The sequence below is a fragment of the Zeus faber genome, assembly GCF_960531495.2.
Source record: "Zeus faber genome assembly, chromosome: 12".
Taxonomy (NCBI): Eukaryota; Metazoa; Chordata; class Actinopteri; order Zeiformes; family Zeidae; genus Zeus; species Zeus faber.
In genome coordinates this window covers 8,238,285-8,254,202 of record NC_137196.1, presented here as the reverse complement: position 1 = coordinate 8,254,202, position 15,918 = coordinate 8,238,285, and the positions used below count along the sequence as shown (strand labels likewise).

At 44.7% G+C, this 15,918-nt stretch overlaps 1 protein-coding gene across 1 annotated transcript in view; it reads right to left on the bottom strand.

Moving 5' to 3' along the window:
* Positions 1-5,816: 5,816 nt before the first annotated feature.
* The window catches only part of ccdc18 (coiled-coil domain containing 18), a gene marked incomplete at its 5' end in the record, with an annotated part of 35,857 nt that continues 25,755 nt past the window's right edge, over positions 5,817-15,918 (bottom strand). Inside the window, 9 exons of the mRNA XM_080011246.1 lie at positions 5,817-5,927; positions 6,757-7,401; positions 8,208-8,777; positions 9,760-9,897; positions 9,996-10,124; positions 12,137-12,274; positions 12,395-12,494; positions 14,566-14,779; positions 15,245-15,408. Of these exons, the coding sequence (XP_079867372.1) occupies positions 6,775-7,401; positions 8,208-8,777; positions 9,760-9,897; positions 9,996-10,124; positions 12,137-12,274; positions 12,395-12,494; positions 14,566-14,779; positions 15,245-15,408 (2,080 nt within the window). The 3' untranslated portion in view covers positions 5,817-5,927; positions 6,757-6,774. The remainder of the gene's footprint in view (positions 5,928-6,756; positions 7,402-8,207; positions 8,778-9,759; positions 9,898-9,995; positions 10,125-12,136; positions 12,275-12,394; positions 12,495-14,565; positions 14,780-15,244; positions 15,409-15,918) is intronic.

The window sequence follows — 15,918 nt, the reverse complement described above, 5'->3', positions numbered from 1 at the left end:
TAAAAGCAGAAAGCCACAGAAAAGCTGGAACCACACACTGACATTAGTGTCGAGAGCACGTTGACTCATTTCATTTCATCTCGCCATTTTCAAGAAGCAAGGAAACTTATTTTTGACGGACTATAAAGCCTCGTCTGGTCATCCTGGGATGCATTACAATAGTTCACGTTGTTGTTTAAGTGGCCTCTTCTGTTGAGTGTAGGCCCATATAACTGCTAGACGGCCGGAGAGCCAAATGGACCAAAGTGCACTCATCTCATCAATAAATTGTTGCAGATAACAGGAAATATTATTTTTTTTCCCCCAGTAATGAAATAAACAATCTTCTTCTGTAAAATCCCCCGACCCCCGACCCGGGCCCGATGGAAAGGAAATCCTCCGTGCCATTGTCCATGTGTTTTAGCGACCTTGTATTGCCATTTTCCATTTGTACCAATTCTACGACCTGTCTTGTGTCATGGGTGAGGGTGTTACTTCGTTGGTTCTGATGCCAGACTGGGGTGTGTGTGGGAGGCGGTTTGTCTGACTATCATAACAGAATGTGACATAACAGCTGCATGCCCGGCCAGAAACCCCATTGTGCCACGCACTGATACAGGCCTGACGGGGACCCCCCGGGGACAATACAAGCATCCCAAAATGGATTAGAGCACCAATGGTCTGAGGCTTACATGGTGGAAAAGGCGACGCTGCCAAAGCCGCATGGTGTTCGCTTCATAACGGCAAACCGAGCAGAAAGCTGCATCTGCTTATTTTAAGATGTAGAAATACCTCAACGTTTGGCTCAATTATTTGATGACATGATATGACGGGAATAATGAGGTAGGAGTCATTAACTTCCTTAAAATGAAAAAAATAATTATATTTTCTATATTCTATATTCTATTGAAAGTACAACTAATAACATATTTGCAATATATTGCAGAACATACCTACTATTGGCATCTTTAATATATTCTGGTAATTTTATATAATAAAAAAAAAATTATATTTATATACACACACACACACACACAATATGTGTGTATATATTATCTATACACACATACAGTATATGCTATATATACACTCACTAGCACTTTATTAGGAACATGTACTTATTCATGCAACTATCTAATCAGCCAATCGTGAGGCAGCAGTGCAATGAAACTAATCCTGCAGATACAGGTCAGCAGCTTCAGTTAATGTTGACATCAACCATCAGAAGGGGGAGAATGTGATCTCAGTCTTTTAGACCGTGGCATGATTGTTGGTGCCAGACAGGCTGGTTTGAGTATTTCTCTAACTGTTGATCTCCTGGGACTTTCATGCACAACAGTCTCTAGAGTTTACTCAGAATGGTGCAAAAAAATAAACATCTAATGAGCAGCAGTTCTGCGGATGGAAAAGCCTTGTTGATGAGAGATGTCAACGGAGAATAGCCAGACTGTTTTGAGCTGACAGAGAGGCTATGGTAACTCAGATAACCTCTCTGTACAATTGTGGCGAGCAGAAAAACATCTCAGACTGCACGACACGTCGAACCTTGAGGCGGATGGGCTACAAGAGCAGAAGACCACGTCAGGTTCCACTTCTGTCAGCCAAGAACAGAAAGCTGAGGCTGCAGTGGGCACAGGCCCACAAAAACGCAGGAAAAACGTAGCCTGGTCGAATGAATCTCGATTTTGGCTGACGCACGCAGATGGTAGGGTCAGAATTTGGCGGCAACACCATGAATCCATGGACCCAACCTGCCTTGATTCAACAATCCAGGCTGGTGGCGGGGGTGTAACGGTGTGGGAATGTTTTTTCTCGGCACTACTTTGGGCCTGTTAATATGAATCAGTCATCGCTCGAATCCCACTGCCTATTCTAAGTATTGTTGCTGACTGTGGTGGATGGGGTGGCTTGAGCAGCCACACCTGATGCTCATTGGTTGGGCTAACAAGCATCAGGTTTAAAAACCCCGTCCACACACTCAGTCAAGATGGGAGCCACGTCATGACATGTTCCATCTGCTCCTGGCCTCATCTCTACAATAAACTGGTGTTATCAACCCCCCGTCGTCTGTGTCTCTGTGCCAGAGGTCCCTGAACACGCCACAAACTGCCACACTGACCATGTGCATCCCTTCATGGCCATAATTTACCTAAGGGTACTTGTCCAGCATGATAATGCACCATGTCACAAAGCAAATGTCGTCTCAAACTGGCTTCATGAACATCACAATGAGTTCAGTGTTCTCTAGAAGCCTTCCCAGTCACTGGATCTGAATCCAATAGAACACCTTTCGGATGTGATAGAAGGCATGGACTCCACAAGACCTCTGAAGGTGTCCTTTGGTATCTGGCACCAAGACGTTAGCGGCAGATTGTTTAAGTCCTGTAAGCTGGGGAATTTGGAGGCCAAGTCAGCACCTTTAACTCTTTTTCATGTCCCTCAAACCATTCCTGAACAATTTCTGCAGTGTGGCAGGGTGCATTATCCTTCTGAAAGAGGTCACTGCCATCAGGGAATACCGTTGCCATGAAGGGCTGTACTTGGTCTGCAATGTTTAGGGAGGTGGTACATGTCGAAGTAGTCCACATGACAAGGGCCCAAGGTTTCCCAGGAGAACATTGCCCAGAGCATCACATTGCCTCTGTTGGCTTACCTTCTTCCCATCGTGCATACTGGTCCCATCTCTTCCCCAGGTAAATGACGCACACACACAGCAATCCACATGATGTAAAAGAAAATGTGATTCATCAGACCAGGCCACCTTCCTACATTACTCCATGGTCTAGTTCTGATGCTCAAATGCCCATTGTAGGCGGTGGATAGGGGTCAGCATGGGCACTCTGAGCTGTCTGCACCTACGGAATCCCTAAAAGCAGCAAGCGGCGATGCACTGTGTGTTCTGACACCTTTCTATCATATCCAGCATTAACTTTTTCTCCAATATGTGCTACAGTAGCTCTTCTGTGGGATCGGACCACCCGGCTAGCCTTCGCTCCCCACGAGCATCAATCACCACCCCACAAGATCTGCTGTTTTGGAGATGCTCTGACCCAGTCGTCTAGCCATCACAATTTGGCCCTTGTCAAAGTGGCTCAGACCCTTACATTTGCCCATTTTTCCTGCTTACAACACATCAATAACCGACTGTTCACTTGCTTACTAATATATCCAACCCCTTGACAGGTACCATTATAATGAGATGATGATGTAATGAGATGTTATTAATTTCCCCTGTAAGTGGTTTTAATGTTGTGGCTAATGGGTGTGTACATATACTTTTTACATATAGATTGTGAGGGTCTCATTGTACAAATGTTTAGTTTTATCTTTGGCTCATCGATGCTTGGCTGAACTCTAAAAACAGCTTCTGAGGCTGGGTCTTGGAGAAACAATAATACTCCCGACATTATCTTTGAGCCCTACAATAAATGTTTAAGAAGGTTACCCTTTCTCCAGCCACTCCTTTCAGCAAGTGTCCACAGTGAAGCAGTGATAAGGGCCTTTGGACCCTGACAGCCCAGACAGTAACAGACAATTCTGACAGACCAACAAACCCACTTCAGCACAGGACCAGCCGTGTCTATCCCTACGGCAAGGACAATATCATCCCAGGCAAAGGCACCTGACCCCGCCATTACGTTTAAGTTGTCGTGGATACCGTTGCCGGGATGTCCACCGTGCGCAACCTTTTCTGTTTCAAAGTTCACTTCGACAAGGGAAAGGTCAGAAGCGGTGAGCTGCAGGGTGGAGATTGTGGACTGCTGCGGGAGGAGATAACGATGACCTTTAACAATGTCAGAGCGGTTTGTTTCCCCCACAAATCACACCATACTTTTCAGGTCAGGTCATCTCCTCACACCTGCAACGCGGCAGGATGGATACTGTGGATATTAAATATTTGGATGGATAATAGCATTTCTTTCAACTCTCCCTTTGACCATCATGGCGCTGATGTGGTGCGGTGCAGGAACCATCTTGAGACGAGTGTAGCTTATTGGTTTTTCCACTTAGGCAATGCAAGAGGAACTGCTGGGCCTCCCTAGTGCATGCAGCGATAAGGCTGTAGAGCGGCCATTACCTTGTCGGGCAGATACGGTCAGCAAGCACGGCTCTACAATAACCAGTGTTTAAAATCATGTCATTGTGAGTGAGTGGTCAAAGTGCTTCAGGGAAACCCTCGTTATAGCTATGAGCACAGATAACCTATATCTAATCTATACCCCCCAACTCACTTGGTCTTGGTATGGGAGGCAATGGCGTAAAGCTCCCCCTTGAAGATCAGACCTGTTTATGAGCGGCAGATACTAGTCACACAGACCCCCATTGTCTAACTGAGGTAGCCTCTGCCTGAAATAGCCCAGTGGTGACTAGTACTGCATCGGCAATAGCTCAAAATTATAATCATATGTAGGTGTACTTGACAGATGTTCTATGGTGTTAAAATTTCTAAATTAGTACTGCAAAAGTCATACTGACATAGTGACAGACAAAAAAAAATGTTAACGGAAGCCAAGAGAGACTCTGAAAGGAAGCAGATACATAAAAGGCAGCCCAATCGAATATGAAGAAGTTATAATTACTTTGTGAGTAACTTTTTTTCTCCCCTGTGCATATATTGAAAACAGTTGCGGTAATACAAACATCTTCGCAGCAGGCGCACGCGGGGGGGGGGGTGGGTGTTTATGTCTGGATTGGCATTCGAGGCAGCTGAGAGGAAAACCACTTCCTCTTCACTCTGCGCAACAGACTCAGCAACAGCCACAAAGAAGGGGAAGAGAAAGACATGATGACAAATGCAACATCGAATTCGTTGACGTTGAATCACATAAGGAATGTTTTCACTTAACCGGTTTTGTTTGAATGTCAGGTTGAAAGGAGCAGTTGTGTACGTTTCTATTCTCCAAAAATACTGAATTTACTACAATTACTTGTAAGTCACAGAGAGAATGAGAGAGAGAACATTACGCACCAACCCTGTGGTTCGGGAGGCAAGCAGGTTTGGCCGCTCTTGGTCGAAATGTTGGCGTCCTTTGTATCAAGCGTCAACACAAACACAATACCCCCACGTCCCACCCGTCCATAAACACACATAAATAAGCTGTTGTCCAATGGCCCCCGAAGCCAGTCGTGTAGAGTAAACATGCACAGTAGGGCCTTTTAGTGTGTGAGTGTGTAAACATGATAATTATTTTTGACATCCAGTCAAACAGCAGCTGGAGTGGAGATCAGCTGGTTAAAAGTTAGCGACGAAGAAGTAGTTCAAAAACACAAGCAATGCTTTGGAAGACGGAACCTTTAGAAGAAGATGGAACCCGAAACCTCTGACATTGTTTCCACATTAAAAATGTGGTGAAAGGATGTTTAATGACTCGCTGACCAAATATCCCTCTCTCCATGTGGAAACTGGAAGTTGCTCAGGCAACTTCCCACAGCGAGAAAAAACACAAGAACATTAAAATAGATCATAGGCGACGGATTGTCCAACGACTTTGATTGTCGCTGGGACACTACAAAAACATACATAAAAAATAAAATAAGATACATAAACAGGCTAAAACCCATTTTATTCACGTAGCTCATCTAAAATGTATTTAAAAAATATATGAATCTATATATAAGAAACACAATATTTAATTCTACATCCATATATATAAATACATAAATAAAAAAAAACATGTGACACGTTAACAGCCAATGCAGGTGCTTGGCCTGCAGCTTGATTTAAATAACACACTAAAACACATATAATGAGGAATGTTGGCCACACACACACACACACACACACACACACACACACACACACACACACACACACACACACACACACACACACACACACACACACACACACACACACACACACACACACACAGGGGGAAAAAAAACAGGCCGTTTCCTTTCTTTTATGAGTCCTTGGAAGAAGAGCTCCATGTATCCTTGATGTCGCACTAAAAGGTAAAAGGGAAGAAGCGTCAGTGAACACTGGTTCAAATCCATAATTTCTCGTCATGTTGCTATCAACAACAAAGTCCATTAACACCTTTAAGTCTAAGAGCACATTATACATCGAAATAGAGAGTACATTTATTTTTATTGTATTTTATTCTTTATATTTTTATCTTATTCTATAAGTATTCCACTTACTGTATTACGTTTTAGGAGTCAGCTAGTCGGTCTATTAGAAAGGAATTTTCTACTTTTTATTTTATTTTATTTTTTATTTTTTCCTAGGACATATTGTGTGCTATCACCGGGTGCGTTGCATTACATTTCACTGCATATATGTATGGAAGTATGTATATGTATGTGACAAATAAAAAATCTTGAATCTTGAATCTTGACATTTCCTTCATCGACGTAACACACAAGGTAGTAAACAAAGAGTAAACTCAAGGATTCTTGAACCAGTTTAGAGGCCTTACGCGCTAGGGAAAACAACAAAAAACAAAAAGACATTGGAACTCCCACAGCAAGGCAAAGTATTCATACATATTAGGACACATTTTCAATTTTTCCAGTTCACTGCCCCGCCCCCCTCCCCTACCAGACTCACCCACTAATCCTGTCGACAGAGAAATATGAAAATGACGGAACACGATGAACAAAAAGTTCACTTTGCCGTGGCCCAGAATTACAGGGCTTTCCAGATTATCTGCTGCTCTCTGAAATTGAATTTCCTCCTACAATAGCTAAAGAAAGGCCAGTTAAATAATGATCTATTGTGTAGTTTAGGGTTCATTACGGTTTCAGCAGCAGCAGTAGCACTGAGCTGTATACCTGCAGTGTGAGGTTTCATCAGCTCTCCGGCTGCACCGTGGAGTCCCACAGCGACGTGTCCTCCTGTTTGGCGAGCGTCTGGCTCACAAACCTCATCATCCCAGTCAGAGAATCCAGATCCACCTCCGACTCCTCCTGCAACCGCCAGGGCTCACTGCCCTCCTTCCCCGCCTGCTGCGGGACCCTGCCTGCCTCCGTCTCCTCATTCTCCTTCTCCCCGTCCACCATGTAGGTGAGGGGGTTGAAGGACAAGTCCGGTCCCGATGTGAGCTCCAGGGCGCTCAGGCCCTGCCAGGAGCTGTTCACGACTTCGGGGAGGGGGGAGATGGAGGGCGAGGACGACTCCCAGGGCTGCTGGCTCAGGGCCTCCATCAGGGTGGCCCTCAGGGCCTGAGGGAGACCCAGGGACAAGTCGGGGCTGGCGGTCCGCAGCCAATCGCAGGATGGCCGTGGCCCGCTGTGGTCCGGCGAGCGGGGAAGTCGCATGCAGTCGCCCGCCGGAGAGCGTCTCTGGGAGGGCGGAGGGGAGAGGGCGGGGGAGTGTGTTTCCGGGTGCAGAGGAGGGGGGTGCGTGATGGGATGGTGGTGTTCAGACGATCTCTCCAGACTGGACATCCTGGTCTGCAGACGAGTAAACTCAGACTCCTGCACGAGGAGGGGAAAGGGAAAACCATGGCGGCATTTTGAGAGCAATAAGAGAAAGGCCCTGCATTTTGATATATACAAGCTTACAAATTAAAAGTCTATGAAGTTATATTTTTATTTTGGTCCATCAAGCTAAAGTTCCCGATGTGCTACATTGTCCTCTCTGCTACAAAGGTCTTCTCTGGCTGGGATGGTGGTTACAAGGACGCAGCAAAATGGCTTGATTGGAGAGTCTCCATGGGCCTCATCCACGTGGTTTGAGCACAAATTTGGGATCCAACAAGATGTTCTTACTTGAATTAGTTCTAACTTTTATTATTATTATATATTAAATAACCTGTAGCCGCAACCCTCCCACTAAAGACCACTACGTACAATTACTCCATCGACCTCCTGGCTACAAGCAGCAACAGCCTCTGTGCAATTAAAAGATAGAATAAACAACTTTTGGAAACAATAAACAACTGTTGACCCCGGCACCGTGGGGCGGCAAGCTGGCTGCAGCAGTCAAGAGCTGATCGGCTCCTCCTCTTTGTTTATTTCTGAGCCGCACCAGGAATGTTATAAGGAGAAATCAAGGCACGTGTCTTGTCAATTTAGAATGGTTACAATTTTCAGTGTGCATGTGTTCAGGAACAAATGTGGCCGATACACACGCGCCATGAATCTGGTCCTGTTATTAGTGAATGAGGCCCAATGTCTGAAAACATCCTACACTTGAATCTTTAAAGGCACTGTAAATTCAATTGCGCCAGTTCCCCGCTGACAAAGCTTTTGAGGCAAAACATGCTCATCACAAACTCTACCTTGATGAGGAGGGTCTCGTTGGCTATTTCCAGGCCCTTCTCAGTGTCTTGGAACTTGGTCTGCAGCTGGACCGTTTGGGCTCTGGCGTGGTTTAGCTGAACTTGGAGATCACTGTTCTCCACCCTGGTCTGGTCACACAGTGTCCTGGCCTGGTCAAGCTGGGCTGCAGTCAGATGGAGCTGGTCTTGTCTCTGGTCCAGCTTGGCTTGGAGATGACCGTTCTCCACCCGGGTCTGGTCGCACAGTGCTTTGGTCTGGTCCAGTTGGGTTGTGGTCTGATGGAGCTGGGCTTGGCTCTGGTCCAGCTCCATTTGGAGACGACGGACTTCGGCACCATTTTGCTCCAACACCGTGTTGGCGAGCTCCAGTTGCGCCGTGGCTTTGTCCAGCTGGGACTGCAGTTGTGACGCCTGGGCTCTGACCTGGTCGTAGTTTGCCTTGGCCTGGTCCAGCTGAGACTGACTCTGTTGGACCTTTGCACTGAGCTGTTCCTGCGACGATTGCATTCTAGAGGATATCTGCTCCGACACCTTGAGCAGCTGGCCTCGTGTCTGCTGGAGGGACTCCACCTGGGGGACAGAAAGAGGGGAGTGGTGAGGCAGGAGCAACAATGCAAAACTGAGCACGTACACATGCGCACTGATTATATGAACATAGTCTTTAGAAGGCAGTACTACAATTATACCAGTGATCATTGAAACAGTATAGTGCAATTCCTGAGTCTAACCTGACTCGTACATGTGAGAAACCTGATGCAGAGCGATTTCTGCCCCCCCGTATATAAATGGAGTAATAACTTCACTAGATTGGTAAAATTGAGCAAGAACCATCTCGAGACACAGAAGTCGTTGAGAGAAGTCACAGGGGTGTTAAAGAACCTTCCCTCAAAAGTGCGTATCAGCATCGAACGCACAATGTTTATTCATCTGTAAATGCACAATGTGTATTAAAACTTGCATTGTTAAGAGAGGTCTTTGGTTCAGCATTTTGGCCACAGCAGAGAAAGCCTATGAGGCCTTTTGAGAGGGACAGAGCTTGAAAACCAGACTACTGGTCTTGTTGCCACAATCACACGAATGCTATGGCAAGGCTTTGTTCTAATTAGTCTGTAGCTTGATTATGGGAAGTACCACATCCCATAACCATTCAGCAGTATGGGACGTTTCGTGCCGAGATTTCAGCTGACACTGAAGGATAATCTGGACACAAAAAAAATGAGTGGACCCAGCCAGGCCGCCGAATTCCAGTTGGACTAGATGAAGTGGGGTTCCAGGTGTGACTGACTTTTTGTGGAAACCTTTTACGGTGACCTATTTGAATTCTGGGAATGGCTTGTACGGAAAAACTACAAGGATCTTTGTCGAACGAATCAGACTTTCAGCTCGTCTTTTTGCCATTATGTTTTAAAAAAGTTATCCTGCCATTAACCAATCGGAGCCTGGTAATTCCATGATTACATTTTTTAATTTGTAGTTGAATTTCTTTTAGGGGGGAAAAAGGGCCACTGTAGCATCTAGAGGTTAAGTAAGGTATTGCATATGCTGGCCGCACCTCCTTGCTGTGCCGCCCCCTCTCCAGCTCCAGCTTCTGCTGCAGGCACATGACCTTGCTCTGCAGATGGGACTCAGACTGCAGCCAGCTCTCCTTGTTCGAAGCCAGCTCCTCTTCCATAAGATGCAGATGAATCTCCTGTAACAGATAAACGTTGGTAATAATGCAGGGAATAAGAATTTAGCTCTAATCTAAAGGATTTGATAGGAGTGCATGCGACTAGGCTTTGGCCTCACCATGTCCTCCGTCTGTTGCCTGGCGGCCTCCAGCTCCATGCCCAGGGACAGACAGCGAGACTGAGACTCCCGCAGCTCCTGAGCCGTGCTCTGAAGCTTCTCTCCACACACATGCAGCTCCTCTGAGTTCTAACATATGAAAAACACACAACGTGGCGCATGTGTGTTAGGCTCTGTACAGAGCTGAGAATGTGTCTGGAAGTGTGCATACACTCACTGAGCACTTTTTTAGAAACACTGGTACACCTACTCATTCATGCAATTATCTAATCAGCCAATCGTGTGGCAGCAGTCGTATATATAAAATGATCCACGGGTCGGCAGCTTCGGTTAATATTCACATCAGCCATCAGAATGGAGAAAAAAGGTGATCACAGTGTTTGACTGTGGTATGACTGTTGGTTCCAGACAGACCGGTTTGAGTATTTCTTTAACTGCTGATCTCCTGGGATTTTCATGCACAACAGTTTCGAGAGTTCACTCAGAATTGTGCGAAAAAAAACACAAAACATCCAGTGAGCAGCAGTTCTGCGGACAGAAAAGCCTTGTTGATGAGAGAGGTAAATGGAGAATAGCCAGACTGTTTTGAGCTTACAGAAAGGCTATGGTCACGTAGATAACCTCTCTGTACAATTGTGGCGAGCAGAAAAACATCTCAGACTGCACGACACGTCGAACCTTGAGGCGGATGGGCTACAAGAGCAGAAGAGATTTTAGAGGGACAGTGCCTGTGAGGTTTCACTTCTGTCAGCCAAGAACAGAAAGCTGAGGCTGCCGTGGGCACAGGCCCACAAAAACACGGGAGCCTGGTCTGATGGCCACAATTTACCATTTTTAATGGCTACTTTTCCAGCATGATCACGCACCATGTCACAAGGCAAAAGTCGTCTCAAACTGGTTTAATGAACATGACAATGAGTTCAATGTTCTTCAGTCGCCTTTCCAGTCACCGGATCTGAATCCAATAGAACACATTTGGGATGTGATAGAACAGGAGATTTGCAGCATGAATGTGCAGATGACAAATCTGCACGAATTGTGTGATGCAATCATCTCAAACATTGACCAGAATCACAAAGGAATGTTTCCAACATCTTGTGGAATCCATGACAAGCAGAATAGAGGCTGTTTTGAGAGCAAAGGGAGGCCCTACCCAGTATCAGTATAGTGTTCCACAGAGAGTTGTCAGTGATGTAAATTGCTGTTATCGGGAACCGTTAATTAGTTCACGAGTCCATTTGCAGTATATTGCATGAGTTCTGAAGAGTAATGGAGACCGAAATTTCATGTAATTTAATTCATTGTCATGATTTTCTTGCTTTGCAGTGAATTCAGGCTGGATGCAGAAGTGAACCCACAGACTTTCGGAGCGTGCAGCCACCATGTCTCTCTTTCTCCATGTACTTTAGGTTATTTTCAGATGCACTAAGCGCAAGTTGCCTGGGCCCAAAACAAGACTCAAGGTGTCATCACCCACGTTCGCTGACTGACGGGGTATCTGCAGTCATCAGCACATCCTATTTAAGACCTTTTTGTTGTTTTTAATTATATCTAGGAGAAATTAACACAAGAATCCTATATCTGTTGCATATTCACCTGATTATGGAGTGGTTTTTCAGATGGGATTTAATCTAAATCAGGACTAAGATAATGCTAGTTCAATTCATCCAGAATTTAAAAATGCCTTGCTCTGACATTGCTTAAGTTAAAATTATTTAGTTGTAGACTAGGACGTCCTAACCTGAGGTCATTAAGGACTAGTCAGCTCCTTCTGTCTGGTCATGGTGTTGGTCTTAGTCCAGATAATCCATTTTCTTTATTGTCAAGGTCGACCTAGAGGTCAACATCCATTACTCGAAGATAACCTGCCTCTGGTCAGATTTAATTTAAGTATTCACTTAGACCTATTAGCTCTAATCTTCCTTCTGGAAATCAGACTAGGGCAAGTCTGAGACTATTTAAAACCATAACTGTGAAAGGCCATTTCAGTTAGTCCAGTTTAAAAGTGTGATTTAGTATAAGAATAGGCCTAGTCTGTCCCTGATTAGAGACAGATTATAGATTATACTGCAAAATATAATTTCAGACACCTTTATAATAATGGCCTTTTTAAGTACATTCACACGACCCACTGGACTGACCTTCCTGTCCCGGTCGTTCAGCTCCCTCTGGACCTCCTTCAGCTCAGCCTCCCTCGTCTCCAGAGTCTGCTGCAGAGCCTCCACCCTCCTCTCCATCTCCTGCTTGTGATCCCTGATAGCCACATCCATCTGGCTCAACTGAGACAGCATGAGCGACGGGGTTAAAAGCGAATACGGTCATCTCAAATGAGATCTCATAGGCAGACAAAAAGGATTTGTGTGTGTGTGTGTGTGTGTGTGTGTGTGTGTGCATTGTACCAGCTTCGCTCGCTGTTGGAGCTCCCCCTTTCTCTCCTTGAGGGCGGTGTCCATGTGTAGCACCTCGTGCGTTCTCTCCTCCAGCTCCTTCTGCGTTTCCCTACGAAGTCGGACAAACACGGAACTCATCAATTAATTTGTGGCGCTGGATCAAGAAGGTACAGGCTGGACGAGGTCATAGGAGGACAGAAGACAGAGTGCTCCTCTGTAGCGTAATGGTAGACTCGCGACACAGCGCTTGATTATTATGGGGACTAAATATACTCTTGAGTGTAAAAAAATAAAGAATAAGTAAATCCCATGGAAAATGGCTATATGGCTAATATGGTCCAAATAAGGGCTGATATATATTAAAAACCCGTTGTTTTCATTGTGCAAGTTGTGGACTGATTGAGCAGTTATACTGCTATTGAGTGGTCACTTGACATGTTCAAGTTCAAGAGATTATGTGTCACATACCTATGCTGACCTTTCCGTTGCCCGTGTGCGTTTTGATCAGAAAGATAATATCCTTCATGGGTGAAGAGGAGGGAAAGGGAGGGGTAAATGACTAATGGCCAACTGTCTGCAAAATGTATACAGTGGCCCACTGTGTTTCCTCTACACAGGAGCTACTTTCAATCAGTTCTGGACAGGGTTTTCCCCCCACGGTGCTTGGTGTACTGTACAGGGAACTTGTGGGGGCCGCGAGTTACGAGACCTGTGCATGTGATGGGCTGGTCTGTGTCGGCAATAACAACAACAACAATGATGATGATAAAGAAAAGAAAAACAGCACACGGATGAGGGCGAGGAATTGAAAAGTATTTTCTTGAAATCAGAATAAGTTATTGAGCTTCAAATATCGATTTACATTAATAAACATTGTGAATTGACAAACAATGATGAGACAATAAACAACATGAGATAAAAAACTGCATAAAAAAAGGAAACACTGAACTTTGGTCTTTTTTTGTGGAAGATATAGAAGTGTTCATGGTAAATATAATGGACAAAACTCAACAATTAGCATCAAAGCAGTAATGTCTAATGTCCTGAAGAACAGAACCCTGGTGCGGTACATCTAAACACAATGAATAAAATACAGTCCCACTGTCCGCATCTGTTTTCACTCACTCGTTAATATTCATTTCCTCACAACATCACTCCAGGTATTAACAAGGAATTTGACATTGGCCTTCGCAATTTAACGTGTTGAGTTGTCCGTTTCCCTTTTGAAAAACACAGTCGTAAATAATGGTTCTACTTTCCATTAGGTGATAAACATTTTATGGCTTTATAAGACAATTGGAAGCAACAAGCAATTATTTTAACTCTCCACCCTGTTGCATAACAAGTTCACGCTCATATATCGATACACAAACACCCGTTCTTCAACAAGTAGAGGTTTTCAGAAGGACCATATCAGAACAGAGGGCTTTTTTTTTCAGCTGGGGGATTTTACTTATCGCAATCAGCATGAGTGATAGAAGTTTTTTGCATTGCTGGTTGTGTCAACAGTGACTGAGTTACCTCAGTTCCCCGAATAATAAAACTCATGGCAGGAAAAAAAACAAACTCATGTCATCCGTCCTCATTGTCCAACTGGTTGAGTTGGGCTGAGTTGAGTTGAGTTGAGATCCGGGCCTTCTGTGGTGACGAGCGGTCTACAGTGAGAAACAACTGGAAACAAACTCCCAAGTTGCTATTGCTTGACACACATTACCATGATGATAGAAGTTAGTTTTGTTTAGTCAGCCCTTGGCAGTAAAAATAATTCTCAACTCGCTAAGAGTGACCGGTGATTCAATGGTTGCATGGAAACGACAAGCAGCTCTGCTTTGGAGGTTTTCACAAAAAAATGTCGTGTGTACTTCCTTCGATCCGATCCAAAGACGGTGGAAACGTTGTTCATACAGTATAAAGAAACACTGCAGAGGGATGAGCTAGTGTTGAGATGTTTATCTTTATCCATGGTGTGTGTGTGTGTGTGTGTGTGTGTGTGTGTGTGTGTGTGTGTGTGCGCGTGTGTGGATAAATTAAAATAATGAAATTAAATTAAATCCAAATAAAAGTGCATATGTAAAATGTGTGTATACAGTGGTAAGGAGAGAAAAAGGGGGGGGGGGGGGGGGGCTTCTGCACCCGCTGCCGGCATGTTTTGTTTTCAGTGTGGGTGTACCTCCCCTCACCTAAGCTCCACGCTCAGCTTGTCCAGTGAGGCCTTCCGCTCGTCAGCGGTTGCCTGGCTCTTCTGTAGGACGTCCCGGAGCTCCTGCAGGCTCACAAGCGTGTCACTCAGCTCACCACGTACTGCCTGCAGCTGGCCTTCCAGCATTTGGACGCGTTGCGACGAGCCGCGCCGGTCCTCTTCACTCCTATGGAGCTTCTCCTCCAGGTCCACCACTGTGAGGAGCGCAGAGTCAGAGAGAGGAGAGAGCGGGAAGAGTGGATTCAATATACTCTACCTTCTGAACTACACCATGTAGTTCAATGTATGTTTACTGTGTTTTTTGATTTACAGGCTTATTGCCAGCATTTGGTTTCCTGTCAAGGCTCATATTTAATGTAAAGGTTTATTGTACATCACCATTTCTATCTTAAGTTCATCTTTCTGCTTCATGGTCGAGGAGGAATGGGAGGAATATAGTATCTATCTATCTATCTACATAAGTCCCTCGAATTTCTAGTATATTTTATATATATATATATATATATATATATATATATATATATATATACACACACACACACACACACACACACACACACACACACACACACACACACAGTATTTAAAATCCATTGTAATAATTACAACACAATCAAAAAGTAAAGACAAATATTAATAATTAAACTTAGGAGTCTCACCCAGGTCGTTCCTCTTGTGTAGCAGGCTCTGGGCTTGCTGCAGGCTGTGCTCCATAACTTTGATCTGCGAGGTCCGGGCACCCGCCTCGCGCCGCAGCCGCTGCAGCTCCGACTCCATGGACGACAGCTCGCTGCGGCACTTGGTCATCTCCATGGTCAGGTGGCTGTGTCGGGAGAGAAAGAGAATTCATTCTAAAAAAAACCCACAAAAGCAGTGTGGAGAAAAATAAACCAAACTTAGCTGTCAGGAAATATAATTTTGAAAATGCTAAAGAGACACAATTCAAAACTCCCTCTCGGTCCCCACCTTACTGTGAAAAGGGCTCCCATTTCTGTCTTGAGGCACTGTTCTAGAACAGCACTTACGAACGAAAAAATAAAGCTTTTGACGCAATTTGCTACAGGTTTGCACAAAATGTATACATGCTAAAACAAAACGACTTCTTTAAGGACATTCCTCTACACACTCAAAAACTGCCTCATATCTTAAATTGATTAGGAATGGAAAGCTGGAGTAAAATACAGCAAAAAAAAAAAGAAAATGTAATCTTGACAACATCCCCGGGTTTCTGAGAATGAGCAGTTGAAAATATATATAGTATCCAAGGAGGAGGAGGAGGGGTTAGAGGCATTCACACATGCGTACGGTGACAAAAGGATGGGACGCGGTGTAA